This window comes from Euprymna scolopes, chromosome 1 (genome assembly GCF_053919585.1).
Source record: "Euprymna scolopes isolate OS-2025 chromosome 1, ASM5391958v1, whole genome shotgun sequence".
In the NCBI taxonomy this organism is placed as follows: Eukaryota; Metazoa; Mollusca; class Cephalopoda; order Sepiida; family Sepiolidae; genus Euprymna; species Euprymna scolopes.
This window is the reverse complement of record NC_136482.1, coordinates 95,440,919-95,461,798: the sequence shown is the minus strand read 5'-3', so window position 1 is coordinate 95,461,798 and position 20,880 is coordinate 95,440,919. Positions and strand designations below refer to the sequence as shown.

The following is a 20,880-nucleotide window of genomic DNA, read 5'->3' as shown; positions in this document are numbered from 1 at the left end:
GGAGCTAAACAAGAGGTTATGCAGAATATCAGACATGCAACACAAGTAGACCATCAGCTGACCCTTCTTCAACTAGGACTGTGGCCTGAGGAAAGCCCATCGGGGATGAGTGCAGGTTCCCTTCCCATGCGCGACATGGCACTACAAACATCCCTATATTATACAGCTGTTGATGGAGCAGCCACTCTAAGCGCTACTAAAGAGTTAGGGTTCCTGTACTACCAGTCAGAACCAGCAGCCAAGAACTGTCAATCCGGTACCCTCAACCCATCAGAAGAAGGTCAACCCAATCTAATTGCACAGGCATATGTGGTACTCAAGCACTTCCAAATGCCCAGTTTTGAGGTATGGGATGTGTTGGAAGTGGGGAAAACTGCGTTCATTGCCCTAGACAAGAAACAAGATCTACCACTGAGTGTTTTCGTTGAATCACTGTGATAGCATCTCTGCGCCTGACTAAAGGCAAAGAAGGAGTATGGAAGCCTATCTACTCTTTAAGCAGTTTAGGTTTGCAGACTGGTAATTTGTTTGACCAGCTCTAGGAAGGTTGCCATCCAAGACTGGAGAGGCCTCCCTCCCCTTAGGTTTAGTTTCAGAGTTTTCCTTCTCCTAGACGGATGATCTGGAAAGATCTCCTGGATCCATCAGCCCTGAGAGTGTTTGCTCTGCGCCTGTTCCTAATCTAGGTATTTCTGCGATTCCGCGTGGTTAGTTAATGTTACAGGATTAGTTTGTAGAGGTTATATATCTAATGAATAGTTACACTCCTCAAAGTGATTTAGGGACATTGTTATTTCATTGTTACTAAAAAAAAAAAAAAAAAAGCTCATGCAGTGGAAGCAACTATGTGAGCAGGCTTGTTAGAAAGGTGTTAGTGTGGATTAAGACTTTTACCTTTAGATTTTTACATTTTTTTATTTTATTTATGTTAGCTTAGGTACAGGATAACGTTACAGTGTGAGTAGGTATTAGGAATTGAGCTAAGAATTTTGCCCAGTCACTGTATATTTTAGATTACAGGAGGGTTAAGATGTAGGTGCAGTATAGTATGGGTATAACTGGAGGTAAATTTTAAGTCATGGTGTATTCCGTATGTATAATTAAGTAAATAGATATTTGGGCAAGTTTTCAGTAGATGCAAATATATGGAGGTTGTAGGTGTTAAGTGTGTTTCTCCTATTGAAGGAAGATAATTTCAGTTTTCATTTAAGAGTCATCGAGCGTTTTGCATAACAAGGAGTATCGGATTTGGTTTTGTATTAATCGTTGCAAAACCATCTAGGAAGAGGCATTGTTATGTAATGAAGATCGCTTTGCATCTGAGTACATACTTTGGCTGGTAAGTACCAAACTGGATAAGAATGAACTCTAATGCATGTCTTAGAGGTAGAAATGTATAGATGTTTAGTGATGACTGTTAGGCGGTTAGCATGTGAAAGTTAGGAGCTGGAAGCTAAGGATTCCACTACTAAGGCATGTGTAATGTAGAGTTTTAGTGGCAACTAGGGGGGGGGCAGATTGTTAGCTTTCAAGGGAAAGGGTTATTATTAACTTACAGAATACAGTAGAGTTTCATTAGGATTTAGAGTTTCAAGTAATGTTTTAGCTTTGGAAACGGAACAAAAAAAGAAATTTTCTTTTTTCTTTTTTTTTCACTATTTAGCATGCAGGTTAGACAAAGGGAGTCGTCTTGGAGGTAAAGAGAAACAATTATTACATGGTGATTCGGAATTCGTATTTATAGGCAGTCATTAAGGTCAGGGACAAAACATTGTATCTATATAGAAAATAGTCCTAGTGATGCAGCTAAGATCACTGTACATTTCAGTTACAAATATAGTAACAGTTAATTATAAGCTATATCCAATGGTTTGGTAGAGATATCAACGAGGCCTCTTTATTAATACAAGCGAGCATATGGTAATTGTAGATATTAAGTATATTACTTAAAGTTCTTCTGACTTCTACGGTAGAAAAAATAAATCCACGTTTGAGCTAGTTTCGGAAAATTTATTCTGCCTAAGCTATTTTTATCTCTAGCCTTCCTTAGTTCAGAGCATGGAATTAATCATTTATTTAAGCTGGGAGAGATTGTGGTTGGTGTTTTGCTAGGTTTGTAGGTGGGGGAGAGAATTTAAAAAGCCAAGGAAACAAAAATAAAAACAATAAACACATATATAAATTATTAAAATACAAATAATTACAAATTACAAAATGAAATGAGAAATTTAAAAGAGAAGAAATAACAAAGTTAGCATTTTTTAGGATGCGGATGGATTAGCATAACACTTATCTTGCCACGAGCACCACGACAATTCCAGCACCATGGATAACCATATTTGGTGGAGGGGTGGAGTGATTTCTTTGACCGAATATTATACGTGTTTGTAACTATTTATAGGAGGTAAATGATTTTGGGGAACAGAAGTATATTATTTGTAGTGATCAGATGATTCCAATATTTTACAAATTCTGTACTAAATTCCTGATTCCAATACAAGTTCCAATTCCGATTCTTTATAAATCTCTAAATATAGAGTTATTTTTTCACGATTACCATAAAAACACACTTAAGTGTGCAGATATTTTCTCCAATGTCAAAATATATTCGTTATCGATCTATCCATTTTAGTTTTATTGGTAGTTTAAAATCAATATTATTTCATCATTACTATAAGCAGTAAAAGACTTTGCTTTACACAAAATTAAATAAAAAAGCCAATTAAAAGAATCGTTTTTTCACACAGAAAAATAGGCACAAATTTTTTCCGATACTGATTCCAATATGCCAAAATGTTCTGATTCTGATTAATCGTCCCAATACTAATTATTTGTTTTTATTAGTTTCTTCTAATTCCGCTTAATTTTTTACACTATTAAATTATAAATGAGTTTACAACCACTGATCACTTAATCATTATACATATAAACATCATTGTCAGTTAACAAAGATGATACTGTGTTGGATGCCAAGTCATGTAGAAATCCAATGAAATGAGGCCAACACAACAGCCAAAATGCCCTAAAGGAACACCTCAACAACAAATTTAAGATTCCATACAGTTATGTTAAGATAAACGTTTTTTTTATCCTTACAGCATGTTATTTACACTAGAAAAACAATTTGATCCAGTTTCTTTTCAAAAATAATTATTCCAGCAAGGAAGATTATTACAATCAAAACAAATGTAAATAATGATTTGAAAGACTCTACATATATCTGCAGTGATTTCATTTTTAACTTGAATGTAAAAAATGAGTTATCTCCCTTAGATTTTTTTCCCCCCAATTCGTTTGTAACATACACATTATTTTTTTTACTAAAATGATATTAATGAATCCCAACCTACAGTAGGTAGGCACAGCTAGTTACTACAAAAATAAAAGATCATGAGTGTTGTAATAAGATAGTATAGAATCATTTTTACATAATCTTAAAAATTTATATTTATTGAGAGTTCAAATTTGATGTTAACTAAAAATTTCAGTATTAAAATTGTTCAAGCTATTTGTACCTCTAAATTTTTTATGCTAAGATTCTTTTATTCATTTAATATTGTTTCCCTTGTGTAAGGGTCAAACAATTTTGCAAGCTCATTCTCCAGTTCTCATCTGTCTCCAAATTCTACTCTATACAGTCTTGTCTAATAATTTATTATTAAGTGTTTATTGGTTAGTTAATGTTCCTGTGATTCAAGACATTCATGCTTCTGCAATGTTTTATCCAGAAGAATGAATATTACATGTGACTATACAAGCATAACCTATTCGTCCTTGCGGTAACATCTTAAGGAGTAGATAGGCTTAAGGAGTAGATAGGCTCTGTCTATCGCCCGGCTTCCATACTCCTTCTTTGCCTATTAGTCAAGCGCAGAGACACTATCTCAGTGATTCGACAGAAACACCCAGCGGTAGATCTTGTTTCCTGGCTAGGGCAATGAACGCCGTTCTTCCCCATTCCCAGCATGCCCCACCCCTAAAACTGAACATTTGGGAGTGCTTGAGTATAAGATATGCCTGAGCAATTAGATTGGGTTGACCTTCTTCTAAAGGGTTGAGGGTACCGGATTGACAGTTCCTGGCTGCTGTTCCCGACTGGTAGTACAGGAGCCCTAACTCTTTGGTAGCGCTTAGAGCGGCTGCTCCATCAACAGTTGAATAATATCGGGTTGTTTGCAGTGCCATGACGCGCATGGAAAGGGACCCTGCACTCATCCCCGGTGGGCTTTCCTGAGGCCACAATCCTAATTGGAGAAAGGTCAGCTGATGGTCTACTTGTGATGCATGTCTGAAGCTCCGCATAACCTCTTGTTTAGCTCCCCCTTACCGAAACTCTTAAAAAAATATGACGACAGTACAATCTAAAAATAAGCTTAAACCAGGATTAGGGACAAACAAATTCAACTTGCCTCCTCCCTTGAGGCTCTCATTCACAAATATCCGTGGGCTTAGAACTAACTTAGCTGATGTTGAAGCATTTCTCTTAACAAATACCCCGGATATCTTAGCACTAAGTGAGACTAACCTACACTCCTTCATTCCCTCTAACCACTTTAACATGCCTGGATATCTCCCACTCTGCCGTAAGGACTCTGACAGACATATGCACGGACTTGGAGTTTACATTCGTAATACCCTTCCCTTGACTAGAGAAACAAACCTAGAAACAGATGATCAAGCCTTTATGTGCTTTAGACTAAACGTGCAACACAGTATTAGCTACTATTATTTTCTCTACCGCTCTCCCTCGACTCAGGACTGCTCCATAATAAACAAAGTATCTGACAGCATAGACACGGCACTGTCCCTCGACACTAGCGCACAAATACATGTGTTTGGTGACTTTAATGTCCATCACAAAAACTGGCTTGGATTCTCTACTAACACAGATGCAGCGGGCAGCACAACCCATAGCTTCGCTATATCTCACTCCCTATCACAAATTGTTACGTTTCCAACCCGTTTCCCTGACCAGGAAGAACAACACGCATCACTATTAGATCTGTTTTTGAACACAGTTCCCGATGACTGCATAGCAAAGGCCCACAGCCCACTCGGGAACGCTGATCATGCAGTGATAATGGTTGAAATCACCCTAAACTCCAGACCCAAAACTGAAGAGCCAGTGCTCAAAACAACGAGATATTATAATAAGGCTGACTGGGAAGCCATCAGGGAACTAATTAGAGATGCTCCATGGAAAAATATTTTCTCTCTCCCTGCTGAACAATGTGCAAACGAGACCACTGACTGGTTCAAAACTGCAATCGAAGCGCATGTTCCCATGCGGAAATTTTATAGTAAGCCCCACTCTCCCCAATGGTTTACGTCGACTTGTGCAACTGCCATTACTCAAAAGCAGCATGCATACTGTAGGTTTAACCGACATAAGTCCAGTTCAAACAGACTGAAGTATGTAGAAGCTAGAAATAACGTTAAGAAAGAAATAACGACAGCTAAGAGAGAATTTACGGAAACCACTAAAAAGCGCATCGAAGCACAAAAACTAGGAACTCGAGACTTCTGGAAAATCTACAACAGTGTAGTAAATAATGGGCAATCAACAATTCCCCCACTAATCAACAATCACGAGGTTGTCTCCTCAGCAACCGACAAGACTAACATGCTTGCCAGTCGGTTTGCCTCAAACTCCACACTGGACCCTTCCAACCACCCCCTACCTGACTTTCCTATGCGGACAGACGCCACACTAGACGATCTGAAAACCACCCCTGCTCAGGTGCATGCTATCATCTTACATCTATGCTGAACATATATAGTGGTTTCAGCAATTCGTTTGATCTTATCTGTTAGGTTTGGTCAAATTTCATATTGCAAAACCATTTAATCTTGCTGCAGTTAAGTGAGCATGATTATTTTTCTGAATTAGCATATTCTAGTATCTTGATTTTACTAAAGTATTTGATTGTTGTTTCTTTTCCAGATGGATGCCGGCAGCCGAACATGCACAGTTAGCGCGATTAGTGGGCGTCAAACAGTCTCATTGGTTGTGACTTTCCCTGTAAATTATCCCAACAATGCGGCCCCCACTTTTGAGTTTACTCAGGGTACGACGTTATATGAAACTCAAAAGCAACAGTTGTTACATGTGAGTATCACTTTTTTTTTCCACCCACACGAAAATATTTTTTCTATGCAAATATTTTAATTTTGTTCTTCTTTATTATTGGAGCAAAGTTCGAAAAATGGTATATTAAATTTCAAGTGAAACCAATGATATTTACTGAATTGTCATGTCGCAGTAATGAAAATATCCAAAAATTATGAAAAACTATGAGGTAGAAAATTAATTATTAATGAAAACAGTTTTCGAAGACAATTAGAGAAAATTAAGTTTTTCTAAATTGGATAAAGATTTCAGTTTTCAGAAAATGTTTACCTCCCTTTTATTGCAATCAGGACTCTCTGGTTTCTTTTCTTTTCTTTTTTTTTTCTTTTTTTACAAACTCAATTTTTGCTGTCTTTCAAAACTATTTTCATTACTAATTAATCTTATACCTCCTCATTTTTCATAATTTTTAGATATGTTCATTACTGTGACATAATAAGTAGATAGCATTGGTTTCTCCTGAAATTCAATATTTCAACTTTTTGAATTTTGCCACAATAATGGAAAACCTTTTAACTTTTTATTTAATTAAGTACAAATTAAAAAAAATCTTTTTTAACATTAAACATGCGCTGAAGTACTTCCATGGTGAAGTTATGTTTTCTGGGAAAGGGGCATTGTTGGATATAATTTTCATATTGGCAATCAGTCAAATAACATCCCAAGAAACATGACAATCGTTTCAAAAAAAAAATTTAAAAAAAAAAAAAACTAAAGCAGATGCCACATAATTCCTAAAGAAAATAGACATCTGACAAATAAAAAGAAATTCTAACGTGGTCAAAATTAATATTTGAAAACTACTGGATGAAATGTAAATTGAATAAATATTTGAAGAATTTGAAGTATAACATGACAGGATTCAACATTAAATAAACCAAAAGGACTAGATATGCTAGAAAAACGCTGATTATTTCTTATGCAGAGTAAGGGGTTTAGCCATTTTGTAAATTCTAGAACACCAATAATGATTAATTTTATAGCTAAAAGCAAGCAAATCCAAGACTCAATTGTTGAACTTTTTACTGGCACTTCCTCTGTCAGATCAAATCAACTGATTGTTTTTTTTTTTTTTATGTGTAAAGTTTCTTTTTTAAAAGATTTAAACATGTTTGTGTATTTAGTTTATCTTCTTTTTTTTTCAGTCACTCAAAGAAACTTCTCAGCAGCATGTGAAAAGAAATCGATCATGTTTGGAACCATGTCTTCGACAACTCACAGCAAATTTAGACAAATTAACTGTAAGTCTCTAAAACAAAATTATCATCCTTCATTATTGTTGTTTTAATTTTGTTTTGTTTTGTATTTTTGATTTATTAATTATGAAATAAGGAAAAAACAATGTTATGTTTGTGTCTCAATATAAATATTTGTCTTACAATGCTAAAAACATAAATTTCATTAATTCGAACATTATATATGCATGCAAAATATGTGAGCATCACAATAACAGTTATTCAGCTTCCTTTGACAAGTTTGGTCTGCATTCATGTTCCTTTCATCCTAGTGTCAATCACTTATTATATTTAAGATCTTATTAATTATTTATAAGATACTTGGAGAGTTTAATCAAGGAATTAAAAAATGAAAAGATCAAAAAAAGGTTATATTGTATGTATCCATTATGGAATGAAGTTCTCAGGAAAAAATTTCACTTAATTTCATCAAGTAGCTTCTTTTTTTTTTTTTTTTTTACAGCAAAAAATAATTTAAGATATCGAGCAAAAGGTTTGACTTTTAGGAAGAAAAGCCAGTATTAAAGATGGGGAGGGAGTGTCGGTGCTTTAAACCGAGTTATCTCCCTGTGGCGTGTTCAAAAAATTCAAAGACGTCTACCTTCAACGTACTGTCATAAAAACATGTTTTCCCGCTGTACAAAACAAAGCTACTCAATTAAATTAAGTGAAATTTTTTTTTTTTCAGAGATCTTCAGTCCAAAGCAGATACAAATAATATAACCTTTTTTCCATATTTTCATTTTTTAATGTCTTGATTAAACTGTGCAAGTACCATTTATAACAACAAAAAAACAAGCAAATAACAAAAACCCCTCTTTTTAAAAGTCAAACACAAAGACAAGAAATCAATGGAATACGAAATTTTTTATTTTTTCTCCAGGAAGTGGAACGCAAGACTCCAGATACTGAAGATCCATTCAGTCTTTCAACAAAACCTGGTGCATCCATTGTACCTAATTGTTATTATATTGGTTATCAGGATAGTTCTGTACCTTTTCCACGGACATCTGGAGCTCGATTCTGTTCTGCAGGTAAATTTATTTAATGTAATCTTCTAAATCTAGATGCATTCAGTTTAACAGGAAATTCAATTTAAAGAAAAAATAAATCATGTTTATTTAAATGTCAGTTTTACACATTGGCATGTGCTGGACGACTTTTAGAAATTGACTTCTACACTAACTAATCTTTGGCCAGGTCTTAATTTTTTTTTTTTTTTTTTTTTTTTTTTTTTTTTTTATTACATTTTCACCCCAAACAAGGCACATTGCCACTTTGGTGTAGGGGGCTACTATCAGGGGAAACCTCTACTGGGGCACTATGTAGGGATTAGGGCAGCGAGATGTTGGTTCACGTTGCACTTGAACTTATGCATGTCAGTACAGTTGGGGAAGCAGTGACCTGGAATGGAATTCCAAAGTCTAGCAGTTCTGGGGAAGAAACTACTGGAGTAGAAAGATCTTTTAGATCTAGGGATCTCTACAGTGTGGGGGTGGGATTTTGCAGCTTGTCGGGTCTGTCGAGGGTGTTCACGTCGTGGGGGCACAAGTGATTGCAGTTCTTCAGAGCATTCACCATTATAATACTTGTAGAACAGGCAGAGGGATGCAACGTTTCGACGATGGGACAGAGGCTGAAGTTTAGATGCCAGTTTAGGGCCTATCAGATTTGCGACTCTCTTTTGAACCCTGTCAAGGAGAGAGAGACTAGTAGCCGATGCACCGGCCCAAATATGACAGCAATACTCCATACATGGGCGAATAGTGGCCTTATAGAGGTACAGGATACTTTCGGGTGTTAGAAGTTTTCTAGCACGGTAGAGAGAGCCCACCTTCCTCGCAGCGGCCCTGGCAATGCCCTCGATGTAATTGTTCCAGCTCATGTTTCCTGTGAACGTTAGGCCAAGGAGCTTGAAAGACGTACTCTCAGCTAAAGAGTTGTTGGCCATTGCTATTGGTGGTAGAGAAGGTTTCTTGTAATTATTGAATGAAACCAGTTTTGTCTTGGTGGCATTGAACGTTACCATCCATTTTTGTCCCCATTCCACTACTGATTTGAGGTCATCCTCTAGTGTTTCTGCCATTACTTTAGATATATGTTCATTTGTTTTCCTGTCGTGCCTGCTATAGAGTGTGGTGTCATCAGCATATATACCCATCTCAGAGGCAATTTTATCGGGGAGATCATTTATGAATATCAGGAACAGCAGAGGACCAAGGATAGATCCCTGGGGCACTCCGGCATTTATATTATATTGTTTAGACGTACAACCGTCGAGGACAACCCGGATTTTTCTCTTATCTAAGAAGGATTTAATTATGTTAAGTATTCTACCAGTGATACCGTAAGATCTAATCTTCCTGAGGAGACCCTCATGTCATATCTTGTCAAAAGCCTTAGATATATCTAGAGCTACCGCTCTGCCCTCTCCCGCTTTGTCCAGTGAATGGTATATGCGTTCAGAGATTACAGTGAGGATGTCTGCCGTGGAACGGGCTTGTCTAAATCCATATTGATGGTCGGACAGAAGTTTAGCATCTGTAAGGTGCTGGACTAGAGCATGGTTAATTAAGGTCTCAAATATTTTGGCAAAAAGTGGGAGGAGGCTAATAGGGCGATAATTTAATGGGTCAGTTCTTTCGCCAGAATTCTTGAATACTGGTACCACAGAAGCAGTTTTCCAACAGCTCGGAAAGCAAGATTCATTAAGGCATTTGTTGTAGAGTTTGGAGAGAACTGGATCTACTTCGGCTGAGAAATTTTTTAATAGCACAGCTGGGATGAGGTCGGGTCCACATGCTTTGGAAGTGTCAAGGTTTTTTATGATGGCATGCATCTGAGCAGGGGTGATTTCCAGATCGTCTAGCTTGGCGTCTGTCCGCATAGGAAAGTCAGGTAGGGGGTGGTTTAGAGGGTCCAGTGTAGAGTTGGAGGCAAACCGACTGGCAAGCATGTTAGCCTTCTCGGTTGCTGAGCAAAGAACCTCGTGATTGTTGGTTAGTGGGGGAATTGTTGATTGCCCATTATTTACTACACTGTTGTAGATTTTCCAGAAGTCACGAGTTACTAATTTTTGTGCTTCGATGCGTTTTTTAGTGGTTTCTGTAAATTCCCTCTTAGCTGTCGCTATTTCTTTCTTAACGTTACTTCTAGCTTCTATGTACTTTTGTCTGTTTGAACTGGACTTATGTCGGTTAAACCTGCGGAATGCATGCTGCCTTTGAGCAATGGCAGTTGCGCAAGTCGAAGTAAATCATTGGGGAGAGTGGGGCTTGCTATAGAATTTCCGCATGGGAACATGCGCTTCGATTGCAGTTTTGAACCATTCAGTGGTCTCAGTTGCACACTGTTCAGCAGGAAGAGAAAAAATATTTCCCCATGGGGCGTCTCTGATAAGATCTCTGATAGCTTCCCAGTCAGCCTTTTTATAATATCTCGTTGTTTTGAGCACTGGCTCTTCAGTTTTGGGTCTAGAGTTTAGGGCGATTTCAACCATTATTACCGCATGATCAGCGTTCCCAAGTGGGCTGTCGGCTTTCGTTACACAATCATCAAGAATTGTGGTCAAAAACAGATCTAATAGTGATGCGTGTTGTTCTTCCTGATCAGGGAAGCGGGTTGGAAAAGTAACAATTTGTGATAGGGAGTGAGATACAGAGAAGCTATGAGTTGCGCTGCCTGCTGCATCTGTATAAGTAGAGAATCCAAGCCAGTTTTTGTGATGGACATTAAAGTCACCAAATACATGTACTTGGGCGCTAGTGTCGAAGGAGAGTGCTGTGTCTATGCTGTCAGATACTTTGTTTATTATGGTGCAGTCTTGGGTCGAGGGAGAGCGGTAGAGAAAGTAAAAGTAGCTAATGTTGTGTTGCATGATTAGTCTAAAGCACATAAAGGCTTGATCATCCGTTTCTAGGTTTGTTTCTCTAGTCAGGGGAAGGGTATTACGAATGTAAACTCCAAGTCCGTGCATATGTCTGTCAGAGTCCTTACGGCAGAGTGGGAGATATCCAGGCATGTTAAAGTAGTTAGAGGGGATGGAGGAGTGTAGGTTAGTCTCACTTAGTGCTAAGATATCCGGGGTATTTGTCAGGAGAAATGCTTCAACATCAGCTAAATTAGTTCTAAGCCCACGGATATTTGTGAATGCAAGCCTCAAGGGAGGAGGCAAGTTGGATTTGTTTGACCCTAAGCCTGGTTTAAGCTTATTTTTAGATTGTACTGTCATCATGTTTTTTAACGAGTTTCAGTTGGGTTAGGGGAAGCCGAACAGGAGGTTATGCAGAATATCACACATGCATCACAAGTAGACCATCAGCTGACCCTCCATCAACTAGGACTGTGGCTTCAGGAAAGCCCACCGGGGATGAGTGCAGGGTCCCTTTCCATGCGCGCCATGGCACTGCAAACATCCCGATATTATTCAACTGTTGATGGAGCAGCCGCTCTAAGCGCTACCAAAGAGTTAGGGCTCCTGTACTACCAGTCGGAAACAGCAGCCAGTAACTGTCAATCCGGTACCCTCAACCCATCAGAGGAAGGTCAACCCAATCTAATTGCTCAGGCATATGTGGTACTCAAGCATTCTCAAATGCCCAGCTTTAGGGGTGGGGTGTGTCGGGAGTGGGGAAACGGCGTTCATTGCCCTAGACAAGAAACAAGATCTACCAATGGGTGTTTCTGTCGAATCACTGATAGTATCTCTGCACCTGACTAATAGGCAAAGAAGGAGTATGGAAGCCGGGCGATAGGCAGGACCTATCTACTCCTTAAGCAATTTAGGTATTGCAAACCGGTAATTTGTTTGAGTCACCAGCTCTAGGAAGGCTGTCATCCAAGACTGAAGAGGCCTCCCTCCTCTTTGGTTTAGTTTCAGAGTTTTCCTTCTCCTAGACAGATGATCTGGAAAGATCTACTGGGTCCGTCACCACTGAGAGGGTTTGCTCCGCGCCTGGGTTCTAATCCAGGTATTTCTGCGACCCCGCGTGGTTAGATAATGTTATTGGGTTAGTTTGTAGAGGTTATATCTGCTAAATAGTTACACTCCTCAAAGTGGATTAGGGATATTGTTATTTCATTGTTTCTGGATAAAGGGGTTTAGTAGAGCTCATGCAGTGTAAGCAACTATGATTGTAAGGAGGCTTGTTAGGAGATAGTGTGGTTAGAGGCTTTCACTTTTGTTTATATATATTTTTTCTCATTTTTTTTTCCCTTTTTTATTTTTATTTATTTATTTTTTTTTTTTTTATCCATGTGAGCTTGGGTCTAGTATAATATTAAAGTGTGAGTAGGAGTTAAGAATTGAACTACGAGTTGTGCCAAAACTATATTTTAGGTGATATCAGGGCATGAGATGCGAGTGCAATATAGTACGGGTAAAACAGTAAGTTTTGAGTCATGTGTAATTTGATAAATAGATATATGGGCTGGTTTTAGTAGGTGCGAATAAAGTTGGAGGTACAAGGTGAGTTTCTATTATTGAGAGAAGATGTTTTCAGCTTTCAAGTAAAAGTTATGGACATTTAGCATAGCAAGGAGCATTGGTTCAGTTTCGTATTAGCGTTGCAAAGATATCTAAGAGGGGACAGTTGTGTAATGCAGTGTGGTGTGCTTTGCTTCCGAGTACATACTTTGGCTGTTTAATCCCAACTGGAATAGGAATGAACTCCAATGCATGTCTAGAGGGTAGAATTGTATAGATGTTTAGTGATGACTAAGCAGTTAGCATGTGAGAGTCAGGGGCTGGAAGTTAAAGATTCTAGTACAAAACGGAGTGAAATGTAGGAGTTAAGTGGCGGTTTGGTGGGAAGGAGCAGATTGTTAGCCTTCAAGGGATAGGAGTTATTAATTTACAAGAAACAGATCTAGGATTTAGAGTGGCAGGTAAGTTTTTTTTTTTTTTTTTTTTTTTTTTTTTTTTTTTTGCGCATGCAGGCTAGACAGAGGTAATCGTCTTGGAGGTAAAATGTATATTGGGATTTCGTAGCTAGCAGTTAGGTGTTTGTTCCAGTTACAAGAACTAGTTCATGGCGGATCGGAATTCCGTATTTTGTATTTATAGGAAGACATTAAGGTAACGCACGGAGCATAGCATCCACTCAGGAAGAATAGCTCTAGTATCACAGCTAAGATACTGCATATTTAGGTAACGAATAGTGAAAGTTAAATTAGGTGGCACTTTTTTTCTTTTTTTTTTTTTTTTGCACCTTACCATGGCTGTTACTATTAAGTATTGTACTTAAATAAAGTTCTTCTGTCATCTAAATAAGCTAAAAAGGGATTCCCCCTCCGCATTACTACGTCGATGTGACATGGTAAAAAGAAATTAGTCAGGAAATTGTTTTTAAAATAAGTGAATCAAGAATGGTCAAGATGTCTGAGAGATAAGATAAAATTACATTGAAAAAAAAAAAAATAATAAATAAATAAATAAATAAAATAAAAGGGTTAGATTTGTTTGGTTTAAAAAGAGGATAGAATAAAATATTAAATAAGATAAAGTGTGCAAAGAAAATACAAAAAAATGTACTTAGCTAAAAATTAGATCTTCGGTGTGGTGGCAAATGGCTCTCTTCGACCACCATGCAAGTGACGCTAAGGAAATTCTGTCCTTACTAAGCCAGGTCATTGGAGTAGGGGGGAGGCACACCTTACATTTGGTCGTTAGTGAGAGCTTTCCCTTCTTTAAGGGGAAGGAAAGGAAAGAATACCAATATTCTGCTTATATATTTTGAATAGATCCTGAAACTTTGTCACATTTAGATTTTACAACAGTAACTTGGCCAGGCATGAATTAAATTAAAAACTGGGCAATTAGGCTGAAAAGAAATATAGAAGCAAATAGGCAATCTGAAATCAAGACAATTTTTTGTCTGAGATATTTACCAGTAAAGAAAGTCTGTGCGTCTTTTTTCGCCTACGACTCATTTTTATTTATCCCTCTTTCTCTCAAATCCATCCTTATCACTTCTTTCCATTTTTGTGTTGGTCTTTTTCAACCAACTGATCTTCTATCAAGAACACATTAAAAGAATGGATGAGAATTGAGATAGCAAGGTCAGTTCATGGGAAAACGTGGAAGAAAGTGATGAGGATGAATTTGGGAGAAAGAGAGATAAAAACTTAGAGATTAGTTAGTATAGAATAGTGGTTTTTCAAAGTGGGCAGTACTTTCAGGGGTGTGGAGCAAGTAAACAGGCAGATGGGGGTGTTAAAATTGTGAAGGGGTCATTTGAGCAATTACAGTAAAAATGTGACGTTGGTGTTGGTAGAAAGGCCGGAAAAGCAGGGCAATTTAATTAAATGTTCCCCAGTCGCTGCCACTAGATGTACATGCCTGTATACATTCAGTTTGTAAGCCTGTTTTGAGTTCCTTTTTCTTAGTTTCCATTTTGTAATACTACCTTTATCAATAATTTAATTATCAAATGAACAACAATAGCTTTTGAGTAATGATATTTCACCAATCTTATAAACCATCTTTTGGGAACACTTGAGAATTTGTTTTCTATTTCTGATCAGTGATGACCTATATATGTATGGTGGTTTAAGCTCTCCAGTCTCTATATCAAGATGTCACAGGCATAACTTATCGAGTCTTTCATACCTTTCCATACAACTGCGTTAACGGGAATTTTATCGTCACGTTCAACAAATTTTATCCCATTGCACGAGACTAAGTGTTCTAAAGAAATTTAATCACAAAAAAAGAAAAAAAAAAAAAAAGCCAAAGTAAACCGGTATAAATTTTATCAGAAAGAAAAATAGGAAAGGAAGGAAATGTATAGTTCGGCTGGGCTGCCAAATCAGTCCCTCTGGCGGTTCATAAAGAACACTTATAACAAATATACTTTTTATTTGCTTTTTTTTCCCTCTTTTGGCATATCAAAGTTCGCAAAACCGTTCTGGTGCTTTAGTTCGAAGATCGCAACACCGTTCTGGTGTAAAGCAGAGGCTGCAAAACTACTCTGTCGTAATTCCAAAGTCGCAACACCGCTCTGGTGTAAAGCAGAGGCCGCAAATCTACTCTGTCGTAATTCCAAAGTCGCAACACCGTTCTGGTGTAAAGCAGAGGCCGCAAATCTACTCTGTCGTAATTCCAAAGTCGCAACACCGTTCTGGTGTAAAGCAGAGGCCGCAAATCTACTCTGTCGTAATTCCAAAGTCGCAACACCGCTTTGGTGTAAAGCAGAGGCCGCAAATCTACTCTGTCGTAATTCCAAAGTCGCAACACTGCTCTGGCGTTTTCCTTTTCTTCTGCCAGTCTGTCGTGTTTTTATTTCTTCTTCCTTTTATCGAATATCGCGAGACACAGCCAGAAGTAGTAGCACCAGATTCACCGAGAGAGGGGGAGAAAAGAAAGGGAGAAAGAGAGAAGAAAATATACCAATTAGAGGGGGGAAAGGAAGGGGAGGTAAATAAAGAAAAATAAAAATAAAATTTCTACAGCGTTTTTAAAATTTTATACACATGTTTTTTTACATTTTTTGCCTGATCTCAATCATAGTTTTTAATCGTTACTCCATTTTCTGTCTCTAAAACCAGTTCAGATTTTTTCTCCCCATGAGCATAAAAAAAAAAAGTGTAGGTAATACTCTGTGGAGTACTTCACAATCACCAACAAATCTACAACAACCTATGTGCTTGGTTTATGAGAAAAACTTTTCTAATGAAGCAATGAAGCCGTTTAGGCTCTTTGAACATTTACAGAAAATTCATCCCAATAAATCTGGTAAAGCACTGGAGTTCTTTCAATCTCTTTGAGATCAATTTTTGCCGCGTAAAACAATGAATATGTTTATTTTCTCATTAAGAACTGTTTTTGCATGTAGTTAAAGAGATTATTAAAACATCATCTCATGATCGCTATCATGGATTTCTAAGTTATTTGCAAAAAATTGTTCCGGAAGTCCTTACAGTTCACTGTGTGATCCATCGACAACACTAAGTGGTAAAGAATTTGAGTGAGAAGCTACATGGATTCTTATCGACTGTGATTACTGCTGCTGTTAATAAAATCAAAGCGAATGCTCTCAATTCTCGACCGTTTCATCAGCTGTGTATTGAAAATGAAGATTTTCAATGCCTACTTCTCCATAAAGAAGTTAGATGGTTGTCAAAAGGTAACTGTTTAAAAAGGTTTTACACACTGTTTAACAGTGTTCTGGATTTTTTTCAAGAATCCAACTCTGAGCTTTACGACAAATTGAAATCAAGTAAGACAGATATTGCTTACCTCACTGAAATGTTTTCCAAATTCAATTAAGTGAATTTGCAGCTGCAAGGTGATGAGACTTCATTAATGAAAGCCAAGTCTGCCCTCTCGGCATTCCTCTCAAAATTACAGCTCTACAGCAGAAACCTTGGACGTTGCGAATTTCATCAGTTTTCTTGTTTGTCTGACTTGGAGAAAAAAACAGGAGTGAAGGACGATGAAATTTAGCGAAATTGTACAGAGATATTTCAGTCAGATTCAACAACCTATTTTCATTTGAAATCCCTGGTTGGGTGATCCATTCGTTCACTGAATCCAGCACAGAAGTGCCAACATGACGAGGATCTGAAACCAAAGTTCAAAACATCTTACCAACCCTTTTGGATGCAAACAACAATCCCAAAACATTACCCAACCCTGTGGAAAGACATTGTTTTTCAGTGCTTTTCTGACTGCCTACCAGGTTGAGAGGGGATTCAGCACTGTGTCCAGGCTCCTCACCAAACAAAGAAACAAACTCAACATGACAGAATGTGTTGATCTGAGACTGCTCGTGATAAACCTTCATCCTGATGGTGACAATTTTATTGCAATTTATCAAGCCCACACATCTCATTAAACAGGGGTCCTGGATATGACCTAAAACTATATCCGATGGCGAGGTCCCCACCTTGTGGGCCTTGGGGAGTGTGGAGCCACCTTTTAATTGCCATTGCTCCCAGGTTCACTCCGACCTGGAGTGGTAGTACATGTTAGGGTCCCAACTATGGGTTAAATAGAATCCGACTTAAAAAACAAATATACTCCATTAAAAATCGTTCCTCAAAATAACTAGATTCGGCATTAAATAACCTAAAAAAGGTTGATATGCCGTAAAACACACAGCAACCAACCATTATTAAGCAGGGTAGTTGTTAATGATTACTCATTCAGTTTTACGATTTATTTCATGTTCAATTCAAGGTGTTTGTGATTGAAAAATAACTGTTAACCATTTTTGTTTGTTAAAATATTTTTTCATACTCTTCAAGCTATTTTTGATTGAAGAATCAACCAATTCTTATGGCATTTAACATTACTGTCGTTTTGGCGTTCGTTGAAAGAGGAGGCGCTGGCATTTTGGTCTAGTGGGTGGCAAAAAAAGTTTGAAAACCACTGGTAAAGAAGTTAATTTCTAAAAACCATCCAACATATCAACATATAAAATGGATGTTAACCCAAATATGATGATGACCAATCTTTTTTCTTAATAGTCAACAGGGATTGCTGTTATTGAAATTTGTTTTTGGTGTGATTCAATTAATAATAGAACAACTGTTAAATATCAGCATTTTGATACAAACTGTCAAAAAGAATTGAAAACTTTTTTTTTTTTTTTCAGAGAATTATTTGATTTCTTTTTAATATAAACGTTTCACTCATTCTGGACTGAAAAATATTTTAATCACACGTAAACACAAAATTAAAGTCAGTTAAAATAATATTAATTAAATTTAAGAAAACCAATCTTAAAATTAATAGAGAATGTTAATTGGTTTTTAAAAAGAAGAAAAAAAAAGAATTGAAAGAAATTTAAATGCAGTTTTTTTTTTTTTCCTGGGGGCGGGGTGTATTTTTTTGTGACGTAAGTGATCGCATGAAAATTGAATTTTCTTACATCTTTATTTTTCAAGTGTTGGCATCAAGCTTCTTTAGAAGTTTTGTAACATCAACAATTATTTGGAATGTTGCTTAAAGTTTTTTTGGGGGAGGAGTACGATTGGCATATCCTAGATGACTTAGAAATTGACTTATCTGCTGCAAAATTGTTGCAAAAATCTTGGCTTCATCACCTAAATGATAAAATAAAAAGCAAGCACTGATAGTACGGAATTTTCAATATCAGAATTAGCACACAAAAAAATAAATAAAAATAAACCCTCACTTATTTACATTCTTTCCTCGAGAAAATATTTCATTTTTGCTTGTTGTTTGGAAATAATTTGCTTTTTGGAAAAATGCTTTCATTTCTTTGCTTTCCTGGAGGAATGTTGATAAATATCTATTTATTTGGTTTCTGAATATAAATATCTATTGGCAATATTTAAAAATAACAATGTAAAAGGCAACCCAAATTTGTAAAAAAGGTTATGCTTATTTGATTTTTGGCTTCTTTAGTAAAAATTGATTGAAGAAGAAACTGGAAAAAAAAATCTGTTGTATGCAAGGATTGTCACCTGTAAAAAATATAGAACTTTATGCGTGTTAAGATTGTAGGAGACAGGGAGAAAAATAGTTAAAAAATAGAAAATCATTCATATAACAAAGTGAATTAAATTTAAAAAATAAACATTTTGAACTTTATGTTAGAAGAATCAAAACTAAAATTTATTTTATTCTATTAAATTCTAAAAAAACATTTTTTACTAACATTTAAGTGAGTTTTATCCTCACTTTAAAATAAAGCAATTATCATTTTGAATTATCCCTTTAACTACATTTTTTCTGTTTACATTTATTAAAAAAAAATGAAATGAAAATTCTACCTGATAAATATTGAATAAGCTAAGTATTACATAATTTTGTCATAAATGTATAGTTCTATACTAATTAGTTCCTCATGCACCCTTTGAACACTAATTTTAATTCTACGTAATAATTCTCTATTTTTTTGAAAATTCTATCTTGCCATTTCAAAGTCAAATGCAAACTTAATAGTATTAAATTATATAAGTAGTTATTTGATTCTTAAATAATGAAGATTTTTTTTTTTAATTTTTGATTTATTTTTAAACAGGTGTGAGGAGACGTTAGTATTTTTTAGTGTAGAAGAATGGAACGTAAATGATAAGTTAAATAGTGAATAGATCAGTTACGTAAGAAGGGACCTAAATTTAAGTCCTCTGTAAGTATAAATATGCGGTGTAAGTAGGTGATTGTGGGAGTACTTGGCAGATAGGGGGAAAAATGGGGACTATTTTTTGTTTAGGTTATGACGATGATGATGATGTCGATCCTAGGATTAAATCTAATGTTTTTATAATATGAAGTAATGTGTCTAAAATGTTGTTCTATAGCTAAATAAGGTAATGGCTAATAGCGTAAACATAATAAATTTGTATATGCCATCTGGCGGTGTAAACTTACAGTATTTTGGTCCAGAAGAGAAAAACGGCACCTGTTTTATTATATATAGGGATATTATACATCTGGGGTTCCACCAATTAAAAAAAAAAAATACCAACCTTGCTAGTGTTTGTTGTATATTTTTCTGGTTTTAGCAAAACATACAAACATTTTACCCTTTATATGATAGATAGTGCTACCATTGATTTTGTTATGACCATGGGAAATTCAGAATTGATTTTGGCAGATAGAAAGTTATTTTTAGTTAGAATTAAAATTTATAGGCCAATGTTTAGTATTATGGTTTATTGGGTACTACAAAATAAATTAAAAACAGCATCACTATTCTCCAAAAGAACCAATAATTTCTCATATTCTACCAAAGTTGAAAAAAAGTGATCAATTTTTATTTTTTTTAATTACAGGATATTTGGTTTGTTTTGGACGTCTTGCATCCAGCAAGAAACCGCTAACGGAACGAACACCCAAGTAAGTTTTCATAAATTTAAACTATTTGATTCTTAAATTTGTATAATCTTTTCCATGATGCAACCATATTTCTCATGCAAACATCTGTTTATGAAAATTATTTTTTTTCCCTAGTTTAATAGTACAGTGACAATGAGAATATAAAATATAGCATAAAATCTTTGTTAAAAATGAACAATTTTATGCCATATTTTATATTCTTATTGCCACTATTAAATTGGGGAGAAAAAATAATTTCCATAAACAGATGTTTGCATGAGAAATATAGTTATATATAAGTAATGTTAAATTTAAAAATATTTACGGTACTTGTACAGTTTAGTCAAGACATTAAAAAATGAAAATATCGAAAAAAAAGGTTATATTTCACATATTCGTTATGAAACGAAGTTCTCCGAAAAAAAATTTTACTTAATTTCATCAATCAGTTTTGTTTTTTTACAGCGAAAAAACAATTTGTTATGATACCGAGCAAAAGGTTCGATTTTTAGGAAGAAAAGCTAGAATTAAAGATGGGAAGTGGGTGTTGGCACTTTACATTGAGTTATCTCCCCGTGGCATGGTGTTCAGCTTCAGCAAATTTCACAATGGCTGACTTCAATGCGCTCTCATACGAACGTCTTTTTCCGCTGTAAAAAAAAATATACTTGATCAAATTAAATTAAATTTTTTTTTGGAGATCTTCAGTCCAAAACGGATACATA

General features: G+C 36.0%; 1 protein-coding gene across 24 annotated transcripts in view; it reads left to right on the top strand.

Moving 5' to 3' along the window:
• The window catches only part of LOC145252331 (GATOR2 complex protein WDR59-like), a 220,693-nt gene that overhangs the window by 41,116 nt on the left and 158,697 nt on the right, over positions 1-20,880 (top strand). For all 24 annotated transcript variants that reach the window (XR_013863759.1, XR_013863756.1, XR_013863755.1 and 21 more), the window contains exons 13-16: positions 5,945-6,109; positions 7,276-7,371; positions 8,249-8,399; positions 20,113-20,176. Coding sequence is in view for 19 of the 24 variants with exons in the window: in XM_080112904.1 (XP_079969030.1) it covers positions 5,945-6,109; positions 7,276-7,371; positions 8,249-8,399; positions 20,113-20,176 (476 nt within the window). In the remaining 5 variants the exon portion in view is untranslated. The remainder of the gene's footprint in view (positions 1-5,944; positions 6,110-7,275; positions 7,372-8,248; positions 8,400-20,112; positions 20,177-20,880) is intronic.